The sequence below is a fragment of the Lichenostomus cassidix genome, chromosome 11 (assembly GCF_008360975.1).
Source record: "Lichenostomus cassidix isolate B80296 chromosome 11, HeHo_3.0, whole genome shotgun sequence".
In the NCBI taxonomy this organism is placed as follows: domain Eukaryota; kingdom Metazoa; phylum Chordata; class Aves; order Passeriformes; family Meliphagidae; genus Lichenostomus; species Lichenostomus cassidix.
In genome coordinates, this window is record NC_139492.1 from 2,988,625 (window position 1) to 3,002,783 (window position 14,159).

Below are 14,159 nucleotides of genomic sequence, written 5' to 3' on the forward strand. Positions count from 1 at the left end.
ACTCATCTGATGGTCATTGCTACCCAAACCTACAACTCGCCACCTCCCTCTTAAATCAGCCAATGGGAAACACAACAAAAGGTGTCAGCTAATGTGGCATTGGCCCTTAAGTGTGGGTGCTGCTGTGGCTCCATGGTCATATTATTACCAACAGCACCACCAAAGGGCTTGGCTCTGACTCATGTCCCCTCTTGGCGTACATGAGTCACCAGTGGGGGACACATGAGTCACCTCTCTGCAGGAGCACTGCCCCTGTGCCCTGTGCCACAGGGGAGAGGCTCCTGCTCCTCAAGGCACCGTGCTCAGGCTGCACCTTGCCCTCACACACAGCTACGTGAGCATCAGCCGAGCCAACCTCTCCATCTGATGTGGCCAACTGATGGCTTTTATGACATTGAGGGTGGCAGGTCCTTCCTGAGATTGGCACAGGTGGGATTAGGAGTCACACCAGTGAGTATGGAGAGAGGAATTGCTCCCATAAAGCACTTAGAGACATTCTCTGAGGAAGCCCATCCCTTTCCCAATACTTAAATACCCTAAAAAGACCAGCCTCACAGGATGGGTGAATAATGTCACCTTCTTGTCATTGAAACTGAGATAAAATGGCAACTGGGGCTCTCAGCTGCAACAAAATCTCTCTCTGTGACACACAAGCACCATCTTTCCAACCTGCACTGCTGCTGCTCCCCACCATGCTCTGCAGCAGGAGCAGGCCCTGAGAGAGCAGCAGGCAGGTTTGAAATGTCTCTTTGCACCCACCTTCTTTCTTCATGCCAGCTCTGAAGCACTTCTTCAGCCTGCAGTACCTGCACTGGTTCCTCTTGTCTTTGTCGATCACACACTGTCTGTTGAACCTGGGAGGAGATGGGAAACACAGCATGGAGCAGCCAGCCTGGCATCTGTGACCCCCGCACCGTGAGCAGCCCCAAACCCACCCCAAATGCAGCCCCAGAGCTCCCTGAGCTCCACACTGCATGACCCTAGAGAAGATGCAGATTCAATTCACGAGAAACGGATTGAATCCACATTGATTTGGCCTGGATCCTCCTGTTCCACACCACCACTCCTGCCAGCCAGGAGCACTGCGGCTTCAGACCTCCCACCCTGCAGGTCCAGGGTGGTTTTGGCTGTGAAAACACAACCAGGACTCCAGCTGTGCTCTGGAAGGAGCTCCATCTCCCACTTCCAGACTATTTGGGTGTTCGGCGTTGGGGTTTGTCTGATTTCACTCGTTAGCTATTCTACGGATTGCGTAGAATGAACCGCATTATGGGCTGCAAGCCCTTTGGGTCTGCAGCCTTGCTCTGAGGCACGTGGCCTCCTAATTCTTCCTCATTTCTGTGGGGATTTAGGAACCCCTGTGCTGTGCCAGGGTGGCCCACGCAGGTTTGGCAGCTCTCCCATGGTGGGTGGAACAATGGAAGGGGAATCTTCCATGCGGAGAGATGATGTGGGTTGCTCTGGGACCATCAGGCTGTAAAAGCTGAGGAACTTTCCCAGACTGGTAAAAAGCCAGAGGTATGAAGACCCAAAGACTTTCAGGGGAATTCACGTCTGTGATAAGCAGAGCTCTGAGCTGGGCTGAGCTCACCAAATAAGGGTTTGCAGACAAGCTTGGCTTCCATGCTGTGGATCTTCCCTGAGCTGCCAAATATCACAGAGATTCATGGATTCCTGGGGAGAGGCAGCAGCTCTGCTCCCAGGAGACCAACAGCTGAAATGTCAGAGAAACCAGCAGTGGTTGTCATCTCCTCCTGCAGGAATCCCACAGTTCATGGGGTGGGCACTGGGTGGGTGGACACTGCTGTCACCTCAGGTGTCTTTCATGGCTGGTGTGTCCTGGAGTGAAAACGACACCAGGAACATTTGGGACAAGCAGGGTGACGCGCATTGGAAAAATCCAGAATGTTCTTAGAGGAGGAAGAGCTTTGGAACAGAAAGAAAACCTCCAGTTTTTAATTAGGGATGAAGGGCTTGAGAGTATTCAGGTTTGGGATTTCTTTCCACTTTCTCCTGTGCTAAAATAAACATCGTTTTATTCTAAGGTCAATCAAGATAGCAGCTTTATAATTTATAGCCTCCTCCTGGCAAAAAATCTCTCTCAAATGTATACCTGTGTGCCAAAGTGGATGTGAATCATCTCTGGTCCACACTTATTTCTCAGAATGTTCATAAAATCATCACTGATAAGTCAGTGTACATAATTCATTGTATTTCATAACAAAAATGGAGAAGCTGTGCGAGGGTGTGTGAAGGCTTTGGAGGTGACAGCTTCTTGGATGCTCGTGGGTTTTTACCAGGAAAAGCAAGAAATATGAAATCTCTGGAGCTTTGGTCCTTTGCCACCTTGGCTTTCCCTTGCTGGGCTGTGACGAGGTCATGGTGCCACTCCACACTCAGGGTCTGTTTTTATGTATTTTACACATCAGTCAAACCTCAGGTCTTAGGTTGGGCTCGAGGCTCTCAAAGGTATTTTCCAATCCAATTAATTCTGTGATTCTCTGATTCTCAGGTCTGGGAGTTTGCCTTGATTTCCACCATGGGGAAAGCAGTGACAGTGAATTCACTCAATGCATTGCTAGGTGCCACAGAAAATCCCAGGATCCAAGACAAGATGGGACTGAGTTCGGAGACACAGGACTGAGTTTACTCCTTGTAAACCAAGCTGCAATCCTCCTGTTGGCCTCCACAGCACGACACCTTGACCTTTGAGACAAGAGCCCCTGATCCCCACCCCAAACCCTTTCCCACATCCATAAACCGCATTTATCGCCTGCAGGAATTCCCATACCTGCAGGAATAGACGTGGTTCTTGCGGACACTCCTCCTGAAGAAGCCCTTGCAGCCATCACAGCTGGAGGCCCCGTAGTGCTTGCCAGTGGCTCTGTCCCCACAGATGGAGCACAGGGAGCTGACACCGTTGGGGAGCAGGTTGGCGTTTGCTGACTCAGCCGCGATGGACTCTGCGGGCAAAAAATGGGGATAATTAGACCTCCCTGTGATGGAAACCTCTGGATTGATGGTTGTGCTCTTCCCAAGCTCAGCTCCTTGCCTTCTGGGATTGGTGTTTTTCTTCACTTCAGTGATCAGAGAGATTTCAAGCTGCCTAACCCAAACTGCTCCTGAGAATTTATCAATTATCACTGCTTTCCTGGGCAGATATAAAGAAACCTCACCTGGATGTGAGTTTTACATTTTTGAGGGATGGGGGGCCACCTCCTCAATGAGACACCTGAAGAACCCCTGGTTCAAAGCTGGTGTCCACTGAAGACAATGTGAAAAAAAACAAACCCTTGAATAAATAGAAAGCAGAGAAGAAACAGCAGAGGCAGAAAGGATTAAGTAGTTCATCCTTTGTTTCATGCCCATGACAGAGGTGTTGAAGATAAAATGTTGTTCTTGAGAGTTTTTCTGCCGCTGGAAGGCAGACACAGCAGTTCCCATAGGGATCCCTTTGGTTCTAAGTCTGCTCCCTGCTCTGAAACTCCCTCTGAAGAGGCTCATTGCTTTCCACCAGAAAGCAGCAGAGGTGTGCAGGAAGATCAACCTTCTAAATTAGGCACCCACAATTAGGTCAGATGAATGCCCTCTGTCATGTCCTCCGTTTGTAGGCACTCATTTTGGGCAGGAATAGCTCTGCCCTGCCTGCCCTGTGTGTACAAACTGCTGAGAAATCCCCTTGGAATCTCTCCCTCAGCCTTCACCACTAGAATTGCTCCTCATCCTCCTAATCTGAGACACAGCTTGGGGAAGGAAAAACAGGAGATTCTTGCAAAGGGAAAGCTGATGATGTTTGTATCTCTCCACCTGTTTGCAGAGCCTGAGCTGGGCACTCGCTGCAGGGAGGTTTTATGAATTTGTGAAATTATCCAGAGGAGCCCAAATCGTGCTCCAGGGATCTCGGAAATCTCTGGGACAGAACACATCCTGATGGATCTGTGGGATGAGAAATCCTCACAGCAGAGAAGGGCAAAGCTCAGCTCAGTATTTCCTAGAGAAAGCCACTCAGAGAAGAGGAATTGTCTGATTTGCCTAGAGAGAGTTTTCTAATCCATAATGCATAAAAATAGCTCTGGGTAATCCACACACAAAATGTACATATACAGAGAGAGAGAGAGAAGGAAGGTTATTTTTGTGTGTGGATACACATTGAAAATTTATAGTGAAAATATTTGCTATGCAAGGAAAATTGTAATCAATGCTCCCCCCCCCAAAAAAAAAAAAAAAGAAAAAACCTAAAAAAAACCCCTAAACCAATAAAGCTTTAGTTTTTTTAAAAATGGAGTTTCTCAGCTAAGGCTGAGACTAAGACATTTTTAGCTAAGACTTCACTAAAGCAAAGTTCAGACTTCCTGTCACTCCCTAGAATAACCCTTTTGGTCCATATTCACTTTCTGGTGCATGGATGAGTAAATAAGTGGGTTATAGCAAGATGGAAACACCATGGCAAGAAAGAATGACAGCATCAAAATCATTCTTAGGTCATAATGACGGGAATTGAGATTTGCCTCTTCCCAAAAATCTGTGTGAGATGCTCCCACCTCTGACATTTGCCAGGAAGTGACTCTTGGGCCCTTTGGGAACATTGTCTATGTCAGAGGTGTTTAATGGTAATTTAGGAGGAGGATTATTAAGTTTGGTTTTTTTTTTTTTTTTGCAATGACTCTTGATTTTATTTTACTTAATAACTCAGTATTAAATGAACTGTACAGAATATTCCTTTGAGGATAACTGTACTGTTAAACATTTGGGCATCTGTTGTTCTATTTTTTTAAGGAGAATATGACCATAAACTAATGAGCTGAGTGTGCTGGATTCCATTTAAAAAACTGTACAACCAAAATAAAGATAAGGTGGCCAATTTCCTCTTCACTCCACTCATGCTTTCTCTAGAATTCAGAGGAATCAAGCCAAGGTCAAACAGTTTATCTTCATCCTTCAGCTAGATCCAGACTGCAAAATATTCTTGATGCTGGAAAGTATTTACTCACCAGAAAGGCTTTTTTTCCCTTTATGTGAATAGGATGTGAGAATCTGCTTGCTGATATAAGGAAGGAATTAATAATCTGGCCTTAAACCAGGTTTTACTGGAAGAGGAACCATCAGCCCCATGTGTGTGAGGGACCATGGAAATCAGCAAACCAAATTTTGCCCTCCCTTGTCCCCATGGAAGCACAAAGAAAGCACCAGTGGGTTGGGTGGCTCTGGGTTAGGGCAGCTCCACAGCTGAAAGTTCAAACCCTGCGAGGGAGCCACGTGTCCTTTTCAGCTGAACTGGCTGAATGTGAACAGAAATTTAAAAATTCAAGATAAAAGGAAAGCCCTAAGACAGAATGCACGGTAATTACAATGATAAATTTTAATTACAGAATCCTGTCACCAGCTAATGATGAGTTCCAAATGAGAATTAGCTCAGAGAAGAGCCAAGCACAACTGATACCACAGGCACTTTCAATACAGCTTTCAAATGCAGTCAGTATTTGGTGTTTTCCTGGACTGATCACTGTGAGGAAAGGCAGAGCAAAGCCAGAATCCCTGACAGCACAGCCTGTGAAATCTGCCTCAGGTGCTCCATCCCTGCCTGACACAAGGAACACTTCCTGTCATGGTGCCTCTGAAATTTCCCCTGCAGAGATGCACTGGATTTTGCTCTCCAGGAAGAGACCTCAACTCATCCTGACTTTGTGTGGCTCCCAGGCTGAGCTGAGGCTCTGCTTGTCCCACACTCCTCACCAGGGTTATCCCCAAGGTTCACTAGCAGAAAAATCTGGTTTTGACCATTTTCTGTGAGTTATATATAATCAGACTGGGAGCTACTTAATGCTGAGAGGAGCATCCCAGTGGCTTTGCCAGCTTTGGGGTCAGCCAAGCTCAAATCTGAAACGCACACAGATTTTTGGTACCTCCTGCCTCAGTGTGTAAATCATTGCCCAACCAGGGCTGAAATGACAATGCCAGTTTTCCAGTGATAAGAAATGACACTGAGGATGGTCTCATCCTGCCTGACCACAGCACTGCTTTCCCTTTCAGTTGCATCACTCCTCTAGATGCACATTGTGAAAGGGAATTCCTTGCAATACTTTCCAGAGTGGCTTTTACCTGCTTGGAAACCCAAATTTTGGTGCTCATAATTTGCTGTGAACAAATCCCCAGATTACACGTGCTGGGCTGGAATGGGAAGAGATCCCAAGTGTGGGTTTAGGGTTTGCACACACACAGCCCGACTCGGTGCCAACGCCAGGATTGCAAAATCTGCACACACAAGTAGGGCAGGAGGGGAGTTAAACCAGTTAAACCCTGGCCACGTGCAGGTCAGCCTCTTTCTTCATCAGCTTTCAGCAAATAGAGGGAGTTTGGATATAGCTGGGATTCAGTGATCCCAAATCCTACAGGAATGATGATCAAGGGCAGCCAGAAAGGCCAGGGACAGGTGCAGGGCGAGGGATGGAATATGGCTTGTAGTGCCAGCCAAGAGAAAGGAAACAAATTTGTACAGAATGGGAAAATTGCTGCTGTTACAACACATATTTCATAAAGGAAAGACAGAGTTAGCAGTGATTTTTTCACCTTTCCTTTTGCTATTCTATTTAAACCAGAATAATTTTTATATCACTCCCATAATGGGTTCTATTCTTTATTTTGAATAAGTCATAAAATATTTGGCAAATTATGGGCCATTTGAAGGTGGAAAATCCGCCTGAGCAAATCTCTGAATGACAGCATCTTCCTGAAGAAGAAACATCTGAACACAGGAAGTTAATCCACAAAATTAATCCACCCAAAATTTTGATGAAATAATGTTCTGAAGAGGGAAAGAGTTGGTTTCAAGAAAGCATGACCTTATTTGAAAATATGGCAGTTTTCACTTTTGGAATTGTTCAGAAAGTAAGAAGCTGTGCTGAGGACATTAAAATAAATATTGCATCCCTTCCTGTCAGTGTTTATAGAGGACAAAGCTGCCATCATTTAGTAGGGAAAATAATACAAATTAACCTTTGGAGAGATATAAACAATCTGAAAAAAATCCAGTATAATTGCAAAAAATACCTTAAATGAGATCGTTTCTTGATTCTAACAAATTTTTAAATATTTCTGAAGCCACAAGGAAAGTGTGATTTTGAAGTTACCTCAGGGGACTGAACTCAGCTGGACAGCAATAGATTTCCAAGCATGGCCATGTCAGGTCTTTTTTTGAAGTTATTTTTACAAACTGAAGAAAAGGACACTTACCCAAGACAAACAAGGTAATTTCAAAGCAGCTACTTCCCGAGAGAGCTGGTTAGTCATTAACAGCTAAACAAATAACACAATACCGAGCTCGATAAAGTTCAGAAAAAAAACTCAACCTGTCAGTTCCACTGTGTGAATCAACAGAGAGCCCAAGCAGGCGTTGGTGGTTCATTTACAAAATTATGTTGAATTTTCAGGAAATTTGCCCCACTTCAAAAAGTGAAACATATCTTATTGTTCTGCAGGAAGTGACCAAGCGAAACATCTGTGTTAAATAACATTTCTGGAGAAGGATGGGAGATGGAAACCTTTCTGCCAGGATAAGGAATAAGATCCAATCTATCTGGAGCTGGCAAAACCTCTATATATTAAAAATCTTTGATTTGGGGACAGCCAGAGTGTTACAGAAGTCAACTTCAAATTCAAGTTTCTTTGGGCCTTTTATCTTTACCCATCTCCTGACATCCCTCCATGCCCCACAGTAATAAGTCTAATCATTCTATAGCGTAGGCAATAGCCCTACTGAAACTCTAATTTTTCTTGATGAGCCAGTTAATGAGCAAATGTGAAAATCCCATCTTAATTTCACTAAGCTCCTTAACAAATTAAAACAAAAGGCTGCCAAAACCCTCCAAAGGGATCGCTAATGTTGGGATCTCATTCAGTTGCACGATTGGTTTCATGCTCTCTGACCAAACTGTCCTTTATTTTGTGTGTTTCTGTGAAAACAGCAAGGAGCTGATTTCACAGAATGGAGTTCACTTTATGTCAGAGTTCTTTTGGTGCAGAAGAATTAAATGCCACACAGAGCGCTTTATTTCTGTGAACAAAGCGGAAGTCTCGGTGTATAAACAATCCTGCCTCCCAGCCAAGTCCTTTTTTGTGCCCTAAAAACTGTCAGAGGGTCTTGGTAGCCAGAAAAGAAATGTAAGGCAAGGAATTATTTGGATATTGCTTCTCAATCCAAGCCCCTGTGACCAAGTCAAAAAGGACGAATGGTGGTGGACAAATGCTGTTTGGGACGACATGTTTTCCCGAGGATTAAATATCAACCGAAGTCATATACGGCAACGAAACACACATTTTAATGAGAAATATTGGTAATAACTGCTCTCCTAACTGACACAGGGGGACAAACCCAGGGAAAGCCATGAAGACCTCTACCAACATCTGCCAAACCTGGTGGGCTCCTCAGGACATGACACAGCCCACCAACAGAAAGAATAACCCAAAATGGGACCGGCAAGCGAAGGGGTTGCATTTCAGCCCAAACATAACCATGAATGCAACCGAGGTTGACAGGTCAGCCGCTTAAATATTACCCCTTCCACCCTTTGCCCCACACCTCCCACCTGCCTTCCCTCGGTGTCCAGCTTTACAACAAAATAGTGGAGCTTATTCAAGAGGAAACGAGTAAAATCCTCACCGGTGTTGTTGGGGAGCACGCGGAGGTTGTCGAATTCCAGCATCGTGTAAGAGGAGTCCAAGGAGTCGACATAGTCTGGCATATCCATGTCCATGATGGACTGACAAAGTTTCATTATTACTTGACAACAGCGAGGGAAGCGGCAAAAACAGCCCTGCTGTCAATCACGGCCAAGGTTTCCTCTGCAAAGAGAGACACCCCGGGCCTGGCGATGACAAATCATTACCCAGCTCGGGCGCAGTCCCCTCCCCGTGCCAGGACAGCAGGGACGAGGCCGATCCCTCTGGCGCAGTCCCCTCCCTTCCCGGGGTGCATCTCGCTGCCTCGCTCCTGATAAGGTGATGCAGATAAGGCCTAGACTCCAACGCCTTGCGTTGCATCTTTGGGTCAATTAGGCGGATTTATGGCTGCTCCTGCACAAACATTTTGAGAAGGGCTGAGGAGAGGCCATGGCGTGTGTCACTCTCGCAGGGGAGAGCAGTGGTCACGTCCAATCATCAGTTGTCACCTTGCTCGGCTACCAGCCCTTGGGGAAGGAGCACATGGTGTCACCTGAGGCTCATGAGGACAATAAATCATGAGTTTATTGTCTCATGATAATAAGACATGAGATTATGATCATGAGACAATATGGTTGAAGACCATCAGCTGGTTGAAGACCATCAGGACAGGTCAGAGTGGAGAACCTGAGTCATTTCCATGCATTCTGGGTCACACCTTGAGCTGCTGCTGGAAGGGAGAAATGAGGTTCATTCCAGCTGTAAACATGGTTTCACCCTGCTCCATATCACCTCCACCCTCCATCCCTCTCACCTGTGTCTTCCTCCTGACTCCAGGCAGCCCCAGCATCCCAGAGCTCCTGCCAAGGAAGAGCTGGGCTGTGGCTGTGAGTTGTCATCGTGGAAGGTTTCAAACGATGGCAAATGATGGAAACGGAACAGGCTGGGGAGAGCTGGGCACACTCCCTCACAGATGTGTGGTGCTGCATTTCATGCTGACCCATGCCTGGCTTTTCTGGGAAAGGTCCATATCACGGAAATTCAATTCCAGTTTTTCCCCGCAGGCCCTTTGGCGTTTGGTCTGGTTTTTTTTTAAATTTACCGATTTTTACGCAAACAAGCTTTTTTAATTTACTGAATTTTACACAAAAGTCTTTTCCTTGTTAAGGCTCATGAGTTGTACTGCAAAAGGCTGGAAATAAAACTCAGCCATGCGTACAGCTTGGAGCGATTGGTTTATTCCCGCTTTGATCTTCCAGATGCCCTCCCTGACATTACAGCTCCCTCTCCAGTGACGTGGTTTTGTGTCAGAGGGTCTTTCCTCTCCATGAGCTGTTCTGAGAGATCCAGGTCAACATCCTGTTGAGTCTGGAGGAAGAGAAGAATCTTGAGAAACAGGGAGATGTGTTGCCAGAAAAGGAGCCTTGGCCAAAAGGATGGGATTGCCAGACTGCCTGAACTCTCACTGAACCGAGGAGCAGGCTGGCCCCATGGATCCCAGAAATCTCCAAATAGCAAGAAATACTCCAAAATCTGAGTTTTTAACAGTTTTCATTATACTAATTTGATTTAATCCCAGTTTCACTTTTTTTAAACTATCTTTTTCACACCCTGGGGATTTACACTGGACATTCCAAGGGGTTAACTCTAGCCAGGCTTTTCCTCTATAAAGATTGGGTGTAGGAACATTCAGCTTTGCTTTCTTATCGTTCCTGGGGAAATAAAATAATTTCATGTGCCATATTTTCCTTTTCCTTCTTTCCCTTTTTAAGAACGTGCTGTAACCAGTGGTGCACAAATCACTCCTTGCTTAGATAAGATGTTATGTTTTTATCCTTGGACTGTGCCCCAGGCTCCCAGTAATGCCAGCATCAGCTAAGCTGGGATCTGATTACTCCTTCTTGCCTCTTACTCAATGTCAGCCTTGATTATGCCCATTAATCTGGCACTTTTTCTTTTTTTTTAACTGAGCTGTGGGCACAATCCTGCCTGATTCTCAGCACTCTGCTATTATTACAAAGAATTCTCACATTTCTACAATTCCAGGAGGGATTTTTCATGGATTTCTCACCATTAAAATGGCTATTTTTGTATTTACCAAACTTTTGGGCAGCTGTGGCCCAGAGTGAAGAAATCTGGGCTCCTGCCCTGATCTTGTTGGATTTGGAAATCCCTCAGTATTTTCAGTCCCTCAGTACATTGTAAGGATAAAGGATAATTTCCAAGGAAAGCTGGGCGATGAGGATGCGCTTGGACAGTTTTCATTCTGGGAATGACAAAAGGTTATGGAGCAAATTTCACAGCTCAGGACCAGATTTCAGCACCACATCCACAGTGATAATCAGGACTGACTTCTTGTGGAAGGTGGTGCTGGAGGGACATGAGGTGGTGTTTGTTCCAGACAGATGTCAGCGCCCTGTTCCAAACCACTCCGGCACAAAAGATGGACAAAACCTCGCTGAGGTTTGAACAGTTTCTTCTTTTTCCTCTCCCTGCTTTCTTACATCACTGTCTGAGTCACAGTGTCAATTGAGCAGTGACCTATTCAAGGCTGGGGATGAGTTTTATCGATCAGGAGAAACCAAACTCACTCAGAGCTCCCTCACATCTCCTGAGCACTGCTCAGTGTCACTGTGAAGTGACAATGGCCCAGCCAAGAGCCAGGAATCTTGAGATGGTTCTTCATTTCCTTACCACGATCCAACCTGACAGAGCAGACAGGGAGAGGGAAGAGAACACAAATCCTTCACAGGCTGTGGCCACAATAAATAGATTTTAGTGGAGATTTGTGAGGTTGACCACCAGCTCTCTGCTGACACTTCCCAGGGTGTTCCTCCTTCCCTTGGCTGCTCAGACATCAACTGACCTGCCAGGCATCTCAGGTGGATAACCAAAGGCAAAACTGGCTGGTACATCACAATCTTCCCAGTCTGGAAATGGATGTCAATCCTCCTCCATATGGACATAATCTTCTTTTTCATGTGTTTTCCACTTGTCCCTGTTTTGACTCTGAGGCTGGATATAGCTGGAGGGTGCAGGGGAAAGGGGAGAGGAGAGAAAGAACCAGAGTTAAGTTTAATAAAAATAATATGAGTTTTCAAAGCTCGTGCTCTGGGAATGAACCAGTGTGGATTCTCCTGAATGAGGGCACAGGGCAGGCTGTGAAGAACACATGGTCCCAATAAGACAACACACTTATTCCTAGAAATAAAATTCAGGTGCTTTTGGGAATGCTTGTTAGACAAGATGAAGGGCAGCAAAGATAAGGACACTGATTAATTAAGAGAGAACACAAAGTACTGCGGGCAGGGTGTCAGAAATAACATTTCTTTGGCGAGGTGAGTGGTGGGAGGAGATGTTTGCAATCCATGGAAGCTGCACATCCATCTCTGATTTGAAAGGAAAGTAACTCACTGCTGCATGTGGGGAGAGGTGTCTGAGAGACTAAAACTTAACGAAGGACTTGTTGCTATGCAAAATGGTGAGGCAGAAGTCACTAACTGTATTTTTGGAGCCGAAGCTTTCTGCTTTTATTCACAGAAAGCCATTTTAAATCCCCTACCACTGAAGATTTTCTCTGACTGAAATGCAGCAATAATTATACTTTGCTGTGAACTTGCATGGTTTGGGAAATGGATTTTTATGCAGTGAGCATAAATCCATCAGTGATGAGGTGGTTCTCAGAAGCAGCAGTAGCCATAATATTCCCTACATGGACAGGTAGTGTCTGGGTAAAAACAATAATTTAAAGACAGAAGGCAGCAAGGCCATTTTTCTGGGTAATGTGTAATTAGAAACAATGTGCTTCTGAGACGATAAGCAGTGTGAAATCATACAATTTCCATGTAATTACCATGCAGGCATTTCGAAGTTATCCAGACCAGATGTTATGAAATCAGTTCTCCCCTTTCCTGGGAGCAGTTTGATATTCATGATACAGCAAACAACAAAACATCTCTATGTTTTCAGATATTTCTTATTACAATGAACTTTACATTTCCACATGTTGTGGCTTTCACAGCAAAGGGAGAGGCTCCTTCTCCTTCCAGCTGATATCTCCCAAAAAGATTTTGTCTGTGCTGTGATTATCCATAAAATAAAAATCATTTAAGAAATCTCTCAGGTCCAGTGATGGACAATGACCTGATGGACGTGAGAGATCATCATCTATCACACAGGAGGATGGAGAGGAGAAAAGCAAAATATCAGGAACTTCACCTTCTTTCTCTCCACACAAACTTATTTTGCTCTACTGCTGCCAAACATATTCATTTATCATTTACTCATTTTGCTTTAGAACCGCTAGGTTTTCTCATCCATAACAACCCTTTGGAGCAAATAGAAACTCAAACAACCTCCAATCTCTATGCTGGAAAAAATTCCTTTACAACAATTTAAACAAACAAGAAAACAAACCAAAAAAAAAAAAACCTCCAAACCACAACATGCCCCAAAAAAAGCCCACAACAACAAAAGTTCAAACCCAATCCACAAACAAAACCACCAAAAAATCCTCTTTCCACCAGGTTGGAATGATGGATTCTGATCTTTCCAAACTGTCAGTACAAACCACCCAGAGACCCCACTGCCAGCAGTGACTTCAGGCTGGCTAATTCATGAAATTCCCAGTTATTCCACCCAATGTTCAGCACAGATGAAACCTGACTTGGATTTGGGGAATAAATTGAAGATGTTTCACATTTTTCTGACGACCAAAGGTCAGCCTGATGACTTGTTCTTTCTGAGTTCACTTAACTTTTGTTCTTGGCTGCAGAGCACTTGGCCAAGGCTGGAATTTCAGAAGCACAAAGGGCTCCTTTTGACCACTAAATGCAAAGCAGCCTGAATTTCAGATCTGCCGAGAAACAGCAGCTCCTGCTAGGAATAACAACTGGATTTGCAAAGATGTAGCCACAGGTCACTGGAGATTTAGAAATAAATCCTCTTTTTTTGGACACCTGGGTGAAATTTGATTAAAACCTCATTTCCCCTATGTGAGGTCCAAGGCCTTTTATAAACCTGTCCTGTTTGCAAACTCTTCATAGCAAACACCTGAGGCCTCCAAGCTCCAGTTGGAATTTCTCTTTTTTGTTCTCCATAAGCAGGAGTAAGTTCTCAGAAGCAAGAAATGCCTGCAATATTTCTTAAAACAACACATTTTTCCTCAAATTAACAAATACCTCTATCAGTGGGTATTCCTTGGGGATGTTTCAGAGGACTTCTTGTCTCTTTTCTTTTCTGGAAAGAGATCAGCTGATCAACACTTGAAATAATTATGGAGAAAACAGGAACAAGCTCCATTTAATACTTTTTTGTGGAAAAAAAATTTTTGGTTTCATTTGTAATTGAACTTTGAAAGTCACCAAAGGGAAGGAAATTAAAATATTTAATAATGAACAAAATTAAAAGTGCTAAAAGGACAGAAACAAAACATTTTGGGTCTTATTTCTGTTTGCAAATGTTAGGCTTGGCACTAATTTCTGACTTAAATTTGGGACCCTTGG

The 14,159-nt window shown here is 44.6% G+C and overlaps 1 protein-coding gene across 6 annotated transcripts in view; it reads right to left on the reverse strand.

Annotated features, from left to right (window-relative positions):
- Positions 1 to 14,159, reverse strand: part of LOC146432060 (hepatocyte nuclear factor 4-beta-like) — a 34,691-nt gene that overhangs the window by 14,253 nt on the left and 6,279 nt on the right. For 3 of the 6 annotated variants that reach the window (XM_085071431.1, XM_085071433.1, XM_085071432.1), the window contains 4 exons: positions 9,470 to 11,680; positions 8,657 to 9,385; positions 2,792 to 2,963; positions 760 to 854 (listed from right to left, as the gene is read on the reverse strand). In XM_085071431.1, coding sequence (XP_084927557.1) covers positions 760 to 854; positions 2,792 to 2,963; positions 8,657 to 8,771 — 382 coding nt within the window. In that variant the 5' untranslated portion in view covers positions 8,772 to 9,385; positions 9,470 to 11,680. The remainder of the gene's footprint in view (positions 1 to 759; positions 855 to 2,791; positions 2,964 to 8,656; positions 9,386 to 9,469; positions 11,681 to 14,159) is intronic. The other 3 variants (XM_085071430.1, XM_085071429.1, XM_085071428.1) reach the window with 3 other exon arrangements.